This window comes from Phocoena sinus, chromosome 11 (assembly GCF_008692025.1).
Source record: "Phocoena sinus isolate mPhoSin1 chromosome 11, mPhoSin1.pri, whole genome shotgun sequence".
Lineage (NCBI taxonomy): Eukaryota > Metazoa > Chordata > Mammalia > Artiodactyla > Phocoenidae > Phocoena > Phocoena sinus.
The window spans coordinates 90,248,145-90,266,433 of NC_045773.1; the positions used below are offsets into that span (position 1 = coordinate 90,248,145).

Genomic DNA, 18,289 nt, shown 5'->3' on the forward strand with positions numbered 1-18,289 from the left:
GATGCCTTCTAGAGCAGTTGTTCCACTTAAGGACATTTTCTTGGCAGAAACCTCAAGTTTTATGCACAGAGCAAAGACCCATGGCTTTCTTAGAATTAAAAACACTCGTACAATTTTATAACAACATCTATAAATGTTTATCTTATTTTAAAGGACAGATGCACAGAACGTTGAGACTTGCTTAATAGCAGCCAGAGATACCAGTTTTTATAGGAAGTTTCTCTCTAAAACCTGAAGACAAAAATCACATTCCTGTCGTGCCTTCCTGGGGTCACAACATAAGGACTCATTTACTTTTTAGCTAATTTATGGAATTTCAAGAAGATAATTTTTTATCTTCATCATTATAAGAAATGTCATGATTTTCTTTCCCTAGATTTAAAGGTTAGAGTTACCTACCTGATTGTGGAATCCATGGAGTTTCTTTCCTTGATTCTGAGCTCTGGGTTTTGTTTGGGGCCCTCAAAGTTCTGTGGGGAGTGTTAGACACAATGGTGGAGAAAGAGCACCATGCTGATTTTGCCTGTACCTTTTGGTTTCCATGCCCTCTGCCCTGGAAAATCCATTTCTTATTCTCATGATTCTATTCCCTGTGAAGAAGGATTAAAGCCACTGGAAAAATTCCCGCATTTCTATTTAACAATAATTTTGCAGTTTCTGAATTGATGATACTGGAGGTTGATTAAGAATAACCACATCAAGAAGGCCAAGACCCTGTGATAGGATTACACACCATAAAAATCATAGTTCAGCTCAATTTTGTATATGATCAAAACACTTACAAAGCAAGTAAGCCTAACAGTTTGTTACTTTGAAAACTATTTCCTTTTCCGAGTTTTTTCCGGATGCAGTTTCAGTCATTTTTGAATGCAAAAAATGAATGATAGGGCTTCCCTGGTGGCGCAGTGGTTGAGAGTCCGCCTGCCACTGCAGGGGACACGGGTTCATGCCCTGGTCCAGGAGGATCCCACATGCCGCGGAGCAGCTGGGCCCGTGAGCCATGGCCGCTGGGCCTGCGCGTCCGGAGCCTGTGCTCCGCAACGGGAGAGACCACAGCAGTGAGAGGCCCGCGTACCACAAAAAAAAAGAATGATAAAGAATACATGTGTTGTTGGTGATAAGGAAGGATGTAACTTGCTTTTAAATTTTTATTCAGGGTTGAAATATGTGAAAATTGTCATCTAAACCGTGGTTTTTAATTGGGAAAAAAATCCCATATTTATTATTTTTCAAAAGAAATATACATATATATTAAGGCGAATTTAACAAAAATTTAAATGTGAAAATTGATTTTAAAGTATTTGACTGCATGCAGTATGATTGCAGCATCTTTCTTTATTCTGATGCTCTTTTTGTTGGCTTTTTAAGAATCATTAAAAATACCTCTTAATGACTGGATACATTCTATTAAACCAGGAAGGAAACTGATGCCCACACTATATTTTTGAACAAATATAAAAGTTTATCACCTCAGGCATGAAGTGAATATGGCTCCAGATCTTTGTGAAGTAGAATATCTTTCAGATCACGTAATCAAGATGCTGAGTTTCCCTTGTTTTTTTTCTCTTTCATTGCTTCCTTCTGATGTGTGGCTGCTGTGTTGACAACCTGCTCTATTTCTGCTGCTGAATGTTTTGTTTCCATCATTCAGGAAACCTCCCAAGGTAAGCACTGATACGGAATTTGGCATGCATGCTGGCCAGGTGCGCCAAAATCCTGAATTGTATCCATCACAGTAACCCATGTGAAACACCTCTGCTTTTGAGAAGACAAATTGGCATTCTAATGTAAAACTTAAACCATGAGCAAACAATTAATGTTGGTAATGATATAAAATGCGAATGGTCCTCTACATTTACAAAGCACTTTCATACATTATTTCATTCTGGGAATTAATGCTTGGGTCAGAACAAACCTGTTTGGTTACTGTTTCTGTTTTATTGATGATGAAATGAGGCTCAGAGAGATGAATTAAAATGTCCTAATTCACAGATTGGGTAAGCGGAGAACTAGATAATATCACTACCTAGAAAATGGAAAAACAAAAACGGTTAACATAATGATAGGTTAGTAACTATGGTTATTGACTGCACAAACTGTCTTTTCTGGGTCCTACTAAGAATAATCGATATCGTCAAAAAAATTCTTCAAACTTTTAGGGTTTCAACCATCTACCAACTTTATGTGCTTTTTTTGGAGTTTCTAGCCAATCACAAAGTCCACTCATTAGAGCTAGCCCCCTTGTTGTGGCCAGCCTTTGACGGCATGTGTGCCAGTGAGAAGCCCAAAAGTTAGAGAGTAGGTAGGAAAAGAAGAAAATGAGAAGCAGGGCATCTGAATGACCAACTCCTAAATAACTGAAGGCTGATTTTATTACTGGTGAGTATTTTATTGGGTATCCAAGGGACACTTGGTGCCAAAAGGAAGGAAAAATGCAACAAGCCCCTGACCAATGATGCTGGTTATAGCTTTGTTTTTTGAGATGGGATCAAGTCAGGCTACACCCACACACATTATCTGGTCAGAATCTAAGGCATGTTGGGTGAGGGGAAGAAATCCAGAATAGGTTAGGTTTACTTACCTCTGGGATTATGAAGGAAAATCTAACTTAGCTTTTGAAGTATTGAAAGCCACAAAATTGCTAAATGTTAGCCTTTATGTTTATTGAAGGCAGTATAGGAATGGTCCTTGGCACTAAGAGTTCCAGCTCCAAGAAGGAAGGCATACATTGAACAAATAATACGAAATCTTTTAAGAAAGAGGAAATATATGATGTTTAGAAGTATCAGCACTGGCATCCTGGCCAAATCTGGGGGATTGGAAGGTTCTCCTTGAGCAATTATTGATGTGGATATATCCCTAAAATTTGCAACCAAAAATGTCTCTGCTACTCAGAAAGATGGGAGCTCCCCTTAAGTAGCTCTTCCTTCCCTTGTTGTTGGTTCCTAGAAGTTTCAGAACAGACAGTCAACCTTGTGATATATTTCATTCTTTCCCTACAGAAAAAGGCAATGAAATCCTGAGCAGTTCCACATATGGTTACTTAATGAAGGAGAAACAGTGAAATGAAAAAGAGGCACAAAAACACATTTTCTAAAAAGTCGCTAATTGTTTTATACACAGAAAATGTTCTGGTTATTTTCTATCCAGTATCTATAGTATGGTGGTTTCACTAGGTGTCCTACTGATAGTTCCTAAGAAGTATCATGAAATTATCAAAATAAAATGAATGTTAAATAACCACATTTAAATATGTATGTGCATGCCATAAGACACATCTGGAAAGTGTAAAGATCATCTTGAAATAAAATAAATGACATAATAGAGTCAGATTTTTAAAAAAGACACTAAAATAGATAAGGCCTTTTCTTGCAGAAACTGTAAATATTGAAAGCAAATGGGAAATGGAAAGATATTTTTAATGATGATTATGTAAGCATGAAATTTTATTGATTTAAAACAATGAGATTTTGAACATGAATAATTAGCAAAAGCACCAAAGAAGACAGGTTGTTTCGATTTAACAAATATTCTGGGTAGGGACCAAGTGCTGCATGAATCATACCTGATCCTAGCATTCTAAAACGGTTGGGGTAAGGAGCATATGCACAATATAAAATCAGTTGTGTTAAAGGCCACAAGAGGAAAATGTTTGTGGAACTCATAGGATGAAGAGTCCTGTTCTGACTTCTGCAGAACTGGCAGCTAAGACTGGACAAAATATTAAAAACCTATACTTGTAGACACTGGAAAAATACCAAGTTAATGGACAATTACCAGACCAAGATCTAAGAGGAGGTGGAAATGTAGAGAGGTGAATCTGGTATTTGGGTGTTTGCCATTCAGACAAAAGTAGCTTAAAGGCAGAGCTGTGTTTCTGACAGTCTTGTAGGGTCTAGGGGACCTAGGGGGAAAAAGTGTTGGAATTCAGGGTCTTCCAGAGGTGGAATCCTTGGCAAACTTCTTATGGTTTTGGTTGGCAACATGGTTTGCAACCCAGCCTTGGGTGGGGTGTAAGGGTGAAACAGAAGTAAACCAGTCCTCACATGGATTGCTGTGTGATTGCAAGTTTCTTTGTGTGATCCAGGAAGTCTTGAGCATTAAAAATGGACCAAAGTGATCCTAGAATGCAGGTCCCCATCTCACCTGGCAGGAAAGCAAATGTAATCCTGTCTCTAATGATTCTACAAGGCATTTAAATAATATAATGTGCAGCATCCAATCAAAGATAGAGGTGCATTGCAAGATAAGGCAATGTGGACAAGAACTATGCTAATGTATATATATGGAATCTAAAAAAAATGGTACTGATGGACCTAGTGCCAGGGCAGAAATAAAGACGCAGACGTAGAGAATGGACTTGAGGACATGGAGGGGAAAGGGAAGCTGGAACTCAGTGAGAGAGTAGCATTGACGTATATACACTACCAAATGTAAAATAGCTAGTGGGAAGCTGCTGCATAGCACAGGGAGATCAGCTTGATGCTTTGTGATGACCTAGAGAGGTGGGATAGGGAGGGTGGGAGGGAGGCTTAAGAGGGAGGGAATATGGGGATATATGTATGCATACAGCTGATTCACTTTGTTGTACAGCAGAAACTAACACAACATTGTAAAGCAATTATACTCCAATAAAGATGTAAAAAAGAAAAAAGAACTAACAGAAATAATAGAGAAGTAGAATCACAGATACTTCAGATATTCAAATTGTTAGGCATGAACTTTAAAATAACTATGCTTATTATATTCAAAGAGGTAAAAGATTTTTAAATGTTAGAGAGGACTGGAAATTATATAAAGTGACAAAACAAATTTGGAAAATTACCCAACCGAAATTCTTACCCTGACAAACCCCAAACCAAAATTAAGAACTTAGGGTTTAGCAGCAGAATAGGTCCAGCTGAAGAGAGAGTTAAATAATTAGAAGATAGGTTAGCAGAAAATATCAAAATGAAGTACAGAGGAGACAAATGGTGCTGGAACAACTGGACATCCACATGCACAGAAATGAACTTAGACCTTATACCCTTCACAAAAATTAACTCAAAATGGATCATAGATCTAAATATAAAATGCAAAACCATAGAACTTCTAGAAAATAACATAAGGGAAATCTTGGAAAACTTGGGGTTGGTGATCAGTTTTTAGATACAACATCAAAAGCCTATCCATAAAAATAAAATTGATTAATGGGACTTCATTAAAAGTAAAAACTTCGGCTCTGCAAAGACACTGTTTAGAGAATAAAAAGAAAGCTACAGACTAGAAGAAAATATTTGTAAAACTAATCTGATAAAGGACAATTATCCAAAATATACAAAGAACTCTTAAAACTCAACAGTAAGAAAGTGAACTACCCAATGGAAGAAAATGGGCAAAAGACCAGAAAAGACCCTTCATCAAAGAAGATACACAAATGGCAAATACACACATGAAAAAATGCTCAACATCATATGTCATAAGGAAATTACACATTAAAACAACACTGAGATACCACTACACACCTATTAGAATGGCTAAAATCCAAAAATCTGTCAAGACCAAAGCTTGTGAGGATGTGGAACTCTCTGTTGCTGGTGAGAATGGAAAGTGGTGTAGAAAGACAACATGGAAGTTTCATGTAATGCTGAACATATTCTTATCATACAACCAAGCAATCATACTTCTAGGTATTTACTCAAATGAGTTGAAAATTTCTGTCTATACAGAAACCTGCACATGAGTGTTTACAGCAGCTTCATTCAAAATTGCCAAAAACTGGAAGCATCCAAGATGTCCTTCAGTAAGGGACTGGATAAGCAAACTGTGGTCATGATCCTGATGCTTCTCTCAGGCCTGACCCCAAAGGGAAAGTGCCCACTGGACCTTACAAATCTGTCCACCAACTTGGATTCTCTTGTCATTAATATGTGTTTTCCTGAGGAATATCTTTTCATTATTCTCTGTGTGGGCAGTTATTGAAATTATGTCTAATTATATGATGATGGTAAATAATCATCACCTAACTGCAATATTTACTGTTTCTATTATGTGTAAGGATTTTGTACATTTTACTAAAAATATCCTAAGGTAGAAGTGCTGATTAGGAGAAAGGAGGTCATTTTGAAAATTTTGTCATTTTGAAAATTTGGTTGAGTTATCACTATTCCTACCCAACTGTTATGAAGGAAAAAAATCTCACATTCTTTATATCCATCCCTGGAACTGTACTCTTACAATGCTGTTTTTGTTGTTACAATTAATAATAGCTATCTTTAATTCAGCACTTACAATATGCCAAGTCCACTTTATTTTTTATTTTATTTTATTTTTTTTGGCTGTGTCGAGTCTTAGTTTTGGCACACGGGATCTTTGTTGAGGCATGCAGGAACTTTCTCGTTACGGTGCGTGGTCTGCTTGGGTTTCTCTCTAGTTGTGGTGTGCGGGCTTCTTTCTAGTTGTGGCTGCGGATTTTCTCTCTCTAGTTGTGGCGTGTGGGCTCCAGGGCACGTGGACTCTGTAGTTTGCAGCACACGGGCTTAGTTTCCCTGCGGCATGTGGGATCTTAGATCCCCGACCAGGGCTCAAACCTGCGTCCCCTGCATTGGAAGGCAGACTCTTTACCACTGGACCGCCTGAGGAGTCCCTGCCAGATCCACTTTAAATCCAAATTAAAATTCAGTGCATACTTGGATGCCTTCAGAGAGGAAATCAGTAGTTGCCAGGAGGAGCGAGAGGAGAGGAGAGATGAATAAATAGGTGAATTACAGGATTTTTAGGGCAGTGAAACTATTCTGTATGATACTTTAAGGGTGGATTATGACATTATGCATTTATCAAAACTCATAGGACTGTACAGCTCAATGAGTGAACCTTAATGTATGGAGTTTAGTTATTAATAATGTATCAATATTGGTTTATCTATTTATAACAAATACAACACACTAATGCAAGTTATTAGTAATGGGAAACTGCCGAGGGAGTGTTCAAGAAGAGGGAGTATGTGGAAACTCTTTGCACTAGCTGCTCAATTTTTCTGTAAACCTAAACTCCTTTAAAAAGTTATTATGAAAAATAAATGTAATTCATACAGAAGAAAAAAGAAAAGCCATGTGATCATCTCAGTAGATGCAGAAAAAAGCATTTGACAAAGTTCAACACTTATTTATGATATAAACTTGCAGCAAGCTAGTAGTAGACAGAAATCTTAATTAAAGTGGTAAAGGGCATCCATTACACATCTTCAGCTGTCATCGTATTTAACTTTCTATCCAAGATGGGGAATAAGGCGAGGATATTGCTCTAGCTACCTCTGTTCAACACTGACTGGAGCTCTTAGCCAGTGTAATTAGGCAAGAAAAAAAAATAAAAGAAATTCACTAATACAGATGTAAAAAAAAAAAAAAAGAAATTCAGACTGGGAAGGAGGAAGCAAAAGCATCTTTATTTGTAGATAATAAGGTCATATATTTGAAAAAAATTAAGAAATCTCTAAGTAAACTTCTAGACCTTAACAAGTGTCAACGAGGCAAGAAAAAGGTGAAAATACAAATTGTACTTCTTTACACTAGCATGAACAATTAGAAAATAAAAATTTAAAACAACCCAATAAATTACAGTAGCTTCAAGAACATTAAATACTTATGGATATACTTAGTGAAAAATGCACAAGACCTTTTTATTAACATCCCACATACATTTGGTCATTGGATTGTAGACAGATGTGCCGAGAGATGGAGAAAATATCAACTGTATTCAGAGAATGACATAGCATAGAGATGGGCTACTGGTACATGAAGGGGAATCCTGGGTGACACATCCAGAAGGAGGTTGAGGAAATTCCCTGGCAGTCCAGTTGTTAGGACTCTGCACTTCACTGCCAAGGGCACAGGTTCGATCCCTGGTCGGCGAGCTAAGATCCAACAAGCTATGTGGTGTGGCCAAAAAAAAAAAGAAAAAAAGAAGGAGGTTGAAACCAAATCCAGCTGTGGAAGATCTTGACGCCAGGGTTGGACCTTGATACATTCAGTGTCTCTGTTGCCTATTCTGAGCAAGGCAATGGCATAGTTCAGGCTCCCTTTCAGAAGGTTAATCTGAAAGCAGAGCATAAAATAAATTGGGTTTGGTCAGTGGGTAGGCTCGGGATGGTATTGAATAAAATGTGCCAGGAAAGAGGTAATGAGGGCCTGCCCTGGCACAGTGCCATGAGACTGGAGAAGAGGAAGGGAAGAATGATCAAAACATTGCAGAACTAAAGTATCCAGGACTTGGGTGCTTATAGCATGTGGGAGAAGACAATACAGCAAGAGGAGTCAGAGTTCAGGTTTAGAGTGGGTTGAATTGGAAATGATGGCAAAGCATCTGATAGAGATACCTAGCAGGTTGTACAAGGTTTGTAGTCTGCCCTAGAAAGGTCAGGTAAATTCTTGTGGGAAGGAGATAGGAGGTAAAGGAAGAGGTATTGATTATGTTGTCAAGGAAGAAAGGATTAAATGGAATAGAAGACCTGAGAGTAGAGGCTAACACCCTGGGACCCATCCTGCTCTAGGGAATGGAAAGATGGGGAAGAACCAATGAAAACTCAGAAGAGAAAGCAGGTACTCATGTGGTACTGCTGCCCGTGATGGCATTGAGGACACATACGTACACTCGCCAAATTGTGTTTCTTTTGTTCTTAAAAGTTATTTTTTCTAGTGTTGTATTAGGACAGGGAAAAAAAAATTCTTCTGGTTGACATTTAAAAGTGAGATTAAACATTTTTTTATATTGCATGGGTATGTAGCATATTAGAATAGAAAGGAAAATTTACACAAATTTATCCTTGTATAAATTGTTTTGTACTATACATTTGGATTTTTCTCTTTGGTGTTACATTTTGTAAATTTGTACTCCAGAGCGGAGAAACATTTATTTTAGCATGGGCTGAGTGCATACCTATTAATCCTTTTACCAGTAGCATATTATGCAGTGTTTATTGGAGTGTGTTCTACTTCCCTTAAAAAGAAAAATAAGCTTTAGACAAACATGGAGACACCTGCTTTATGCCTCCTCGTTAGTTTAAAACAAAGAGCCTTGGGACTTCCCTCATGGTGCAGTGGTTAAGAATCCACCTGCCAGTGCAGGGGACATGGGTTCGAGCCTGGTCCGGGAAGATCCCACATGCCACGGAGCAACTAAGCCCATGCGCCACAACTACTGAGCCTGCGCTCTAGAGCCCATGAGCCACAACTACTGAGTCCATGTGCTGCAACTACTGAAGCCTGCACACCTAGAGCCTGTGCTCTGCAAGAAGAGAAGCCACCGCAGTAAGAAACCCGTGAGCCGCAACGAAGAGTAGGCCCCACTCACTGCAACTAGAGAAAGCCTGCACGCAGCAACGAAGACCGAATGCAGCCAAAAACAAATAAATAAATAAAACAGAGCCTTTGTCTCATAATTTTCGGAGTTGAAATAGGTGTGTTTTTCCTTATTGGTCTGACTGTAGTTTTGAGTCTAAGGTTTTTGTCTTAGAGGTATCGCAGATGGAGGTAAAAAGGGGACGTTGCTTGTTTGGTTAGCCACCTTCTTCTGACAAACATTGGATTTTGGCAGAGAGGTGGTACAGAGGGAGAAGACACATGTGTAAGATCTCTATCTAATTGTGTTACGTATGCTTTATTGATGGAAGACAGGAAACTGTCCCAGTCACAGTAGCTTTGCCTTCAGAAGCCCAGTTCTGGATCTCCCCGATGGCCCTCAGAATATCAGGCATGTTCTAGGACCCTTCACTTTTCCTGCTTTTGTCATTTCTGGCACAAGTGTCTTACTTTCCCCCAGAGCCACACTGAAATACATGCAGAGAAAAACAAATGAATTCTTCCTCCTTTTTCTGTTTTCTTCTTCATCCCTCAGTGTTTACTGGGTACCTTCCAGGTGCCAAGTGAGCACTTTGGAGCTGGAAGACATTTCTGAACTCAGATTGTTCAGACCCTCTTCTTTAAGACCAAGGAGAATGAGGCTTAAGGAATGAATCAGCCAAGACCATCCAGCGAGAGAGCTTTTTGGCCCCAGTTCTAGGCCTTCTGATTGCCGCTACTATCTGTACATGGTTGTAAAGTGTTTTTTTCTATTTGTTGGGTTTTATGCAGTAAAGAAAATGGGAAAGAGTAAGAAGGGAGAGTTTGGGGGAAATGCAAATATCTGCAAGATCGCTTTGTTAAGGATCATATTCTTTTTTACTCAGGTTGCTCATTTTTAAAGTCATGATCAACATTCTCATATCTCCATAAGCTAGGGTAAGAGCCATCTGAACAATTCGATCTTGTTAATTAAACTCACTTTAAATGTTTTTTATTTTATTTACAAGCATTGTTAGGAACTGCTGAACGTCAAGGTGTTTAATCCCTCTTCTAGTTACATAAATTTGTTGGCAAAATTGTGAGCAGGAGAAAATGACATCATAACAAAATAAAATGGTTACTTTTTGAAGGCAGTTTCCTTTAAAGAGTCATGCTGCCATACCAAAAACCTGCCTTTACAAAAATTACTCAGAAAAAAGTAGGGGGAAGTCTTACTCTGTACAGCCTGTGCCATCTGAAGGGCAGTTTCATTCAGACTTGTTTTACAGTGTGTGACCACCATCATTTTCATCGCTCACTTTGTGCATTTTTGAAAACTAAGTGTTGGCCTCAAACGAGATGAGTTCTAGACCTGCGCTGTCCAATACACCAGCCTCTTAGCCACATGTGGCTTTCGAGCATGTGCTAGGTGGCTGGTCAAAATTGAGATTTTTGTAAGTTTAAAATACACACCAGACATCAAAGAATTAGTATGAGAAAAAAAAAAGATAAATTTTTTAGATGTATTAGGGTACATTAAAATATTATTAAAATTGTTTTATCTCTTTACTTTTTCATGTGCCTGTAGACACAATTTAAATGACATATGTAGCTTGGATCATATTTCTGTCAGGCAGCGCTGTTTCAGGCCAAACACATGGCTGAGTACGGAATGTCTTTTCGGCATCCGTCCTGAGGCTTTTGTTTATTTCTTTTACCCTGTTAAATACAGCCGCTCTGCTGTCACCCCTTACACTTCTGCCTTTATATCTGAGTCCGTGAGTGTTGCAGCTGCATGAATTGAATGGCAACATAGCCTTCCTGCTCTGCGTTTTCCCTAGGAAGCATTTTTACTTTATTCATTCAAAGGTCATTAATTAGACAATTATTAATTGAGAACATTTGCAGGAAGTATTGTGGGGCTCAAGAGGTGATTCAACTAGTGGTTCCTGCTCTCTGGAATTCACAGTGTGGTGAGGAAGATTAAACATATACAGCACCATAAGTAGTGGAAAATACATTATGATAAACATCAACATTCATTGTTGCAATATTGTGTGACTCCGGAGGAAGAAAAGCTTCCTAGCTAAAAGTGGATCTTGAGGAGGGCCTTCAAGTATGGGGAAGGTTTCAAAAGGCAGAAATGTGGTATAGGAATCAAGATGTATGCCAGGAACAGAAACAAAGTAATTGATGGTAAAGGAAAACTTTCTCTGTTCATAACACATCTGACCCCATATGTATGGGTTTTCCACACCAAACAATTCTCTTTGGATACCAACTGGGTAGCCTACAAGTCACTTCAGTTCTAACAGTAACTCCCCAGAGCTGGCACAGACCCCATAGATAAAGGGCTCAGTCCCACAAGACTGCACTCCCTCAGACACTAATCGCAAGTAGTGGGTCTCCAGGTTAAACGCTTCTGACTTTGCTACAAATCAGGGCTTTCCAAGACCCCCTCCTCAGGTTTGATAATTTGCTAGAATGGCTTACAAATCTCAGGAAACACTTACTTAGGTTTACTGGTTTATGATAAAGGGTACAGGTGAGCAGTCAGAGGAAGAGGTATGTATGGTAAAGTCCAGAAGTGTCCCGAACACAGGAGCTCCTGTCCTTGTGGAGTCACGTCACCCTCCTGGCACATGGAGGTGTTCACCAACCCAGAAGCTCTCTGAACCTTGTCACTGAGGGGATTTTTTTTTTTAACATCTTTATTAGAGTGTAATTGCTTTACAATGTTATCTAAGTTTCTGCTGTATAACAAAGTGAATCACCTATATGCATATGTATATCCCCACATCCTCTCCCTCTTTTCTCCCTCCCACCCTCCCTATCCCACCCCTCTAGGTGGTCGCAAAGCACCGAGCTGATCTCCCTGTGCTATGCAGCTGCTTCCCACTAGCTGTGTATTTTACATTTGGTAGTGTATATGTCAATGTTACTCTCTCACTTCATCCCAGCTTACCCTTCCCCCGCCCTGGGTCCTCAACTCCATTCTCTACATCTCTGTCTTTATTCCTGTCCTGCCCCTATGTTCATCAGAACCATTTTTTTTTAGATTCCATGTATATGTGTTAGCATACGGTATTTGTTTTTCTCTTTCTGACTTACTTCACTCTGTATGACAGACTCTAGGTCCATCCACCTCCCTACAAATAACTCAATTTCATTTCTTTTTATGGCTGAGTAATACTCCATTGTATATGTGTGCCACATCTTCTTTATCCATTCATCTGTGGATGGACACTTAGGTTGCTTCCATGTCCTGGCTATTGTAAACTCACTGAGGGAATTTTAGGGAGGCACGATCGATTATTAACTCAGTCTCCAAGCCGTCTCCCATTCCTAGAGATGGTGGGAGTGAGGCTGAAAGTTCTAGGTTTCTAGTCAAGACTTGTCTTTCTGGCAGCTGGCCCCCATCCTGAAGTTATCTACAGTTCCGCAATAAGTCGCCTTGTTTAGAACAAAAGAGGCTTCTATCACCTGGGAGCTTCCAAGGTGATAGAGCTCCTAAATGGAGCTCAGTGTCAGGAATAAAAGACTTCCTATCACTCACAAAAGTTCAAGAGCTTTAGGTGCTCTGTGTCAGGAACCAAACATATATTTCTCATAACATCACAGATGTCTTGGGAAGTGCAAATTTTGGTAGGGTGCAGATCATCCCCAGCAGTGAACCCTGTCACCCTTTACAGTTTGATCTGACTTGCACAATAAATGTTTGCAACCCCTGGACCACCTCAGGTGCTTCTGTGACCTGGGGCCTTGGAGTCAGCACAGCCTCCTCTACATGCTGGACCACCAGGCCTGGTCCAGCAGAGGGTGGTAGGCAGATGAGGTGAGGCCTTGGTCTGGAAGTTCTGAACCAGACCCAGAGATTGCTCGTAGTAGGTGATATCAGGGTGACTCAAATTCGATCTGGGTTTAATTTTTTTTCCTTCTTAATGAGCAACATTAATCATTTATTGGAGACAATCTAGGATCATACAGTATATGCTTAGACGTTTGCATCTGATCGTTTGGTCTGTGTTGTCAAAGAAGAAATAGTCTGTGTGTGAAAACATCCCAATTACCTTTTGCATATGCTGTTGGAAGTTATTTGGGTGGCTAGTTTTTCTGAGGAGAAGTAACCAGGGCATGAAAGAACCATGAAAGTAATGCCACAGATTGTGTATTTGTGACACCACCACCCTTGCCCCTCAGCAACCAGTGAAGCAGATTTTAAAGCTGAATGATGAAGGATTAAACGTGGAAGGAATGGAGTATTTGAAAGAGTTGGAATTGAGTTAGTGCTAAACGGAAGCTCTATGCTCTGTCGAAATATTGGTATGGGATTTGGGAGAACTAATTCCTATTTTCAAGTTTTTGAAACTCTGGATGGTTTTCAGAGCACTTTTTCAGGGGTGCCTTTGTCCATGGGACTGTTTATATCCATAACTTTCAATCCATTCAATGGATGATCAAGCCTCGTTACTTCTTCCTTTAGCAGCTCTCATATTTATATATTTCTTCCTGCAGTAGTAGTTGGGGGTCTTTCAGCTGAAAGTGACAGGAACTCAAACTAAATGAGCCATAAGATAAATGTGTTAGAAGGACTCTCGGAAGCATCAAAGAACTCAAGGGCAGGAAGTGGCTGGCGTTCAAATACAAGTACTTCTTCCTGTCTCCTCATCTCCTTCTCTGTCCCCATGTGTGTCCTCTTCGTTTCTTTCTCTCTCACTGCAGACCAGCTCTGTCTGCTTTTCTGGTCCACATGGTTAGAAACATGGCCTCGACATGTCCCAGATTTTACAGCGTTAAGATTTTACAGTCATTAAAGAAAGACTAGTTTGACTTTCTTAGTCCCAAATCCAGAAATCCCATCAGGCACCCACTTGAGACCAGTTAACTGTGGTCAAGGGATCGTGGGACTGTGAGTGGTCCAGCCTGAGCCCCTACGTGTGTCTTCCCTGCCTTCCCCTCCCCCACCCCAAGAAATCATATATATAACGTGTGAATTTATATGCCATATAAAAATATAGCAACGACCCATGGGAACCAAATGGCTGGAGTGCAGGTTAGTATAATTCTCCAGAGAAAAGGTGCTGTTTCTAGAATAAATGAGGAATGGGGTTCTGGACTAAAGAAAAGAGTGCCTATATTCACTACAGCTCCTCTCTGCCCCCACTGAGCCTGGGTATTAGAAGCTTTCACCTTCATCACAATGATTTGCTTACTGGACTCTTTTCCTCCTGTTTTACACCAGTTCAGTCCATCTTCCATGTCGCTGCCACTGTGATCATTGCAAAGTGAGAATGTGATCCTGTCATTTGCCAACAAGCTAAAGTCCAGCCTTCTTAATAATAAAGCACATACAGTCGTACATGCACTGAGCTCAGCCTGTGCCCCCGTTTTTCTCTCTTTCTTCCCCTCCCAACTGCTCTTCGCACACTACTCCCATCACGCCCAGCTCCTTACCTCTGTTGCTTGGCTAGCTTCGCTTTTACCTGGACTGCTTTTCCTACTTGTCTTCTCAGTAATTGTCTTTCAGAATTCAGCTCAGGCTTTGCCTCCTCTGGAAACCTTTCCTGATCCTCGCCCCACCCCCCCGCCCCAAGCCCTGCAGTGTAATTATTCCATCTTTGTATTCCTGCCAAACCCTGTACAGTCAGCTGTCTGTGTCCACGGGTCCCACAGCCAACTGCAGATTGAAATTTTCAGGGCCAAAAAAAAAATTCCAAGGAGTTCCAAAAAGCAAAACTTGAATTTGTCACACTCCAGCAACTGTTTACGTAGCATTTATATTGCATTAGGTTTTGTAAGTAATCCAGAGATGATTTACAGTATATGGGAAGATGTGTATGGCTTGTATGCAAACACTACAACATTTTATGTAAGGGACTTGAGCATCCTTGGGTTTTGGTATCCATGGCAGTCCTAGAACCAATCGCCCAGGAGTATCGAAGGAGAACTATTCTGCGTATTGTACTCTTTCCTTTTCCTGGTTACTTTCCTCTAATAGAATCTGAGAGCCTGATAACTAGTTGGCTCTTATTTCTGTCCCAATTAGCTCATAATACATACTCAGTAAATGCCTATTAAATACATGCAAAGGTAAATTAATTCTTTGAAGACACACTGCTTCATGAGCCCTTAGAAATTTGAGCTGCCATGTAGAACAGTACTTTCCATGACATAGTTGTTTCCTACAGCTGTGAGGTCCCTGGGATCAGGACCCATGCCTCATTGCTGGTAGATGTGCAACAGATGCTGTCAGTTTGCTTTGAGTCTTTAAGATGCTTGACATCTTTACAGTTGGGCAATATTGACATTATTTGGTGTGCGTATATAGGCAACTGTAAAGGAAATGATTGATCACCTTGCAAAAGGATAGTAGTTACTTGACAACTTTTTAAATGTGAAGTTGGTGTCCATCAATAGAACTCACCAGTAATAAGAATGATCATTCTGGCTGGTGTCCCTTCTTTGATGCCCAGGAGCAGATATGCTCAAATACAGGCTGGAGTTAGCGCTGGCAGAGATGCTTTTGCAAATAGCAGTGATGAAGACAGTTCTGATCACAGAGGCTCTCCTTTCAATTTCAGTCCCGCTTCTCCAAGTTGAATGAAGCTTAACTCTTCTTTTTTTGTGACGCTTCACATCTCTGATATTAGGAGAAAGAGATGAAAAAGCAAAAAATGTTGAAACTTGGCGTTAAAAGGAAAATTTTGACGTGACATGAAATGTAGGACTTTAATTCCTTTTGGTCTGGTTCAGTTCTCATAATACAGTGTGGAGACACATGACCACATTTGGCATATGTCTTTCATGTTAATTGTACTCTTTCACATGGACAAAATTGAAAAGTAACCACCAACAGGACATTGGCTTGCCGATATTTATAAAACCAGAGAAATAGGGTTTGTAGAGGGATCTCAGGCGCAGTTTCCAAAATCAGTAGCGGCCTGAACAGGCAGTTAAGTTGCAGCTGAGTCTGCAGATGTGAACAGTGGATGAATTGTATCCAGAGAAGAGGATGACAGGATAGCATGAGTGCAGAGAGACACACTCCTTCGTGCAAAGCAAAGCCAGCCCACATAGAGTGAACTTTTCTCCCCCACGGGAAGCCCTTTTGATTCTGGATTTGGGGGCTAGGAAGTACACAGTGTGTTTTATATTGATCCTTTTGACACAGAACTCAATGAACTATAGCAACTCTCTTGTCATGGCCATATGAACCTTTTTGCCTTTTCATTTTTCTTTCTTCATTTGATTCAGCAAATACTGAGCACGTATCGACTGTGTCTATGCCTGTAATGATTAAAGAAATGAATTAGCACAGGCCCTGGCTCAGGAAACCTCCCAGCTTGAGCAGACTGTAACACACTTAGGATGGTGCCTGGTACATAATAAACACTCTATAAATGACAGCTGTACTGTTAACTGGGGAGAGGACCCCCTCAGTAGATACCATCAAAACTGATAACAGTAGCTGCCGCATACTGAGTTTTACTGTGCACAAAGCGTTGTATCAGTAGACACTTTGCTAAAATGCCCACAGTTCTAATTTAATATAAAATACGTGATTACTTATGTAGAGTGTGTATTCGAGAGGAGAAGCTATCGACTGAGGCAGCACAGAGGAGGGAAGTCAGGGAAGCATTGGAGGAGGTGACATTTAGGCAGGTCTTGAAGAATGGCCAATGAGGTGAAGAGAAGCAGGGACTGCAGGAAGGGGAGACTTTCTTAAACTTCTACATTTTCTTTTCTTTTTTCCCCCCGGACTTCCCACCAGAGGATTTCTTGGTCATTGATGGAAGCTCTCAGAGCTGAAGAGATGGTTGACTCTTGACATAATATGTAGGTGAATAGGGGAGTTTGCTCCTGTCTTTTGGGAAAGGGGTGGGAATCCAGTAAACACACAAATATTGTCTGTACGGTGACAGCTGTCTTGTCACTTCCACAGTTGAGTGGAAACGGGCTTTGACCAAGGACTGTTGTGTTATCTACTACCCTGCAGCACTGTGGGAGGATTCACACTCACCCGTGTGGGCTATTTTAAGCAGCCATCGTGTGGGATAACACAGATTTACAAGGTTGTTTCGGTGAACGGTCATTCACCATGACGTTGCTTTAAAAAGTAAATTCTCAGAGTATTTTTGTTTGGTGGAATTATGGGCAATAAAATCATTAGGAAAACCAAGGTCTTGACCTCTCAGAATTAATTATATAGAGCAAAGGGAGTCTCTCTATCTCTTTCTCATGTACATACACACACAATCTGGTCAGATAGATATGAAATTCAGAGTAAGAAGTAGTGTCCTTAAGAAAGGTTTCATAAGGGAGTGACATGTGAGATGATGCTGAAATAGTTTAATAAGGAGAAATTTGAAAGGGAGTAGTCTTTGACTCACTTGGCAAAATCTCTGATGTGTATGTTTGTAGATATTTCTTTGCCTAAAATTAAATTATCTTGAGAAAAGTATTGGGTTAATGACTTTCTGCCTGGAGAGGAGTTGAAGGGTATGAAAATGATTTTGGAAAAAAATGTGCTTTTTAATTTTCAAGAATAATTCTTTTATGTTTTCTCTTTGTGACTAGACCAAAAGTGACTGGAGGACAAAAATGCATGCCTAATGCATATTTGAGTTCCCTGTAGTACCTAAAACTGAGAGGGGTTGGCAATTAGGTATTGGTTGAATGCTTTCTGGATGAAATGTTTTATAACTGGAGAACATGTTAGTGAAAGTGTGCAAGTAGAAAGGACGAATGAAAGGATACAGAGGTAAGGCAATTGAAAGTACCTTTACATTTGGTTTTTATGGATCAGGAAAATGATTACAGATCACACTTCTTAGAACACCAATGCCCTCTTATTCTTCAAGGAATATAGAATATGCTTTCTTTCTTTCCTTTTTAAAAATGGCAAGGTGAATTTTGCTGAAATGCCAATGAGATGGGACTTTTTGATAAGAGTGGACTTTCTCTGTGCTGCATCCTGCTCGTAAGTCCTGAGG

The 18,289-nt window shown here is 40.0% G+C and overlaps 1 protein-coding gene across 1 annotated transcript in view; it reads left to right on the top strand.

Annotated features, from left to right (window-relative positions):
• The window catches only part of KIF13A (kinesin family member 13A), a 218,578-nt gene that overhangs the window by 87,569 nt on the left and 112,720 nt on the right, over positions 1-18,289 (top strand). Inside the window, 1 exon segment of the mRNA XM_032648491.1 lies at positions 1,652-1,664. Coding sequence (XP_032504382.1) covers positions 1,652-1,664 — 13 coding nt within the window.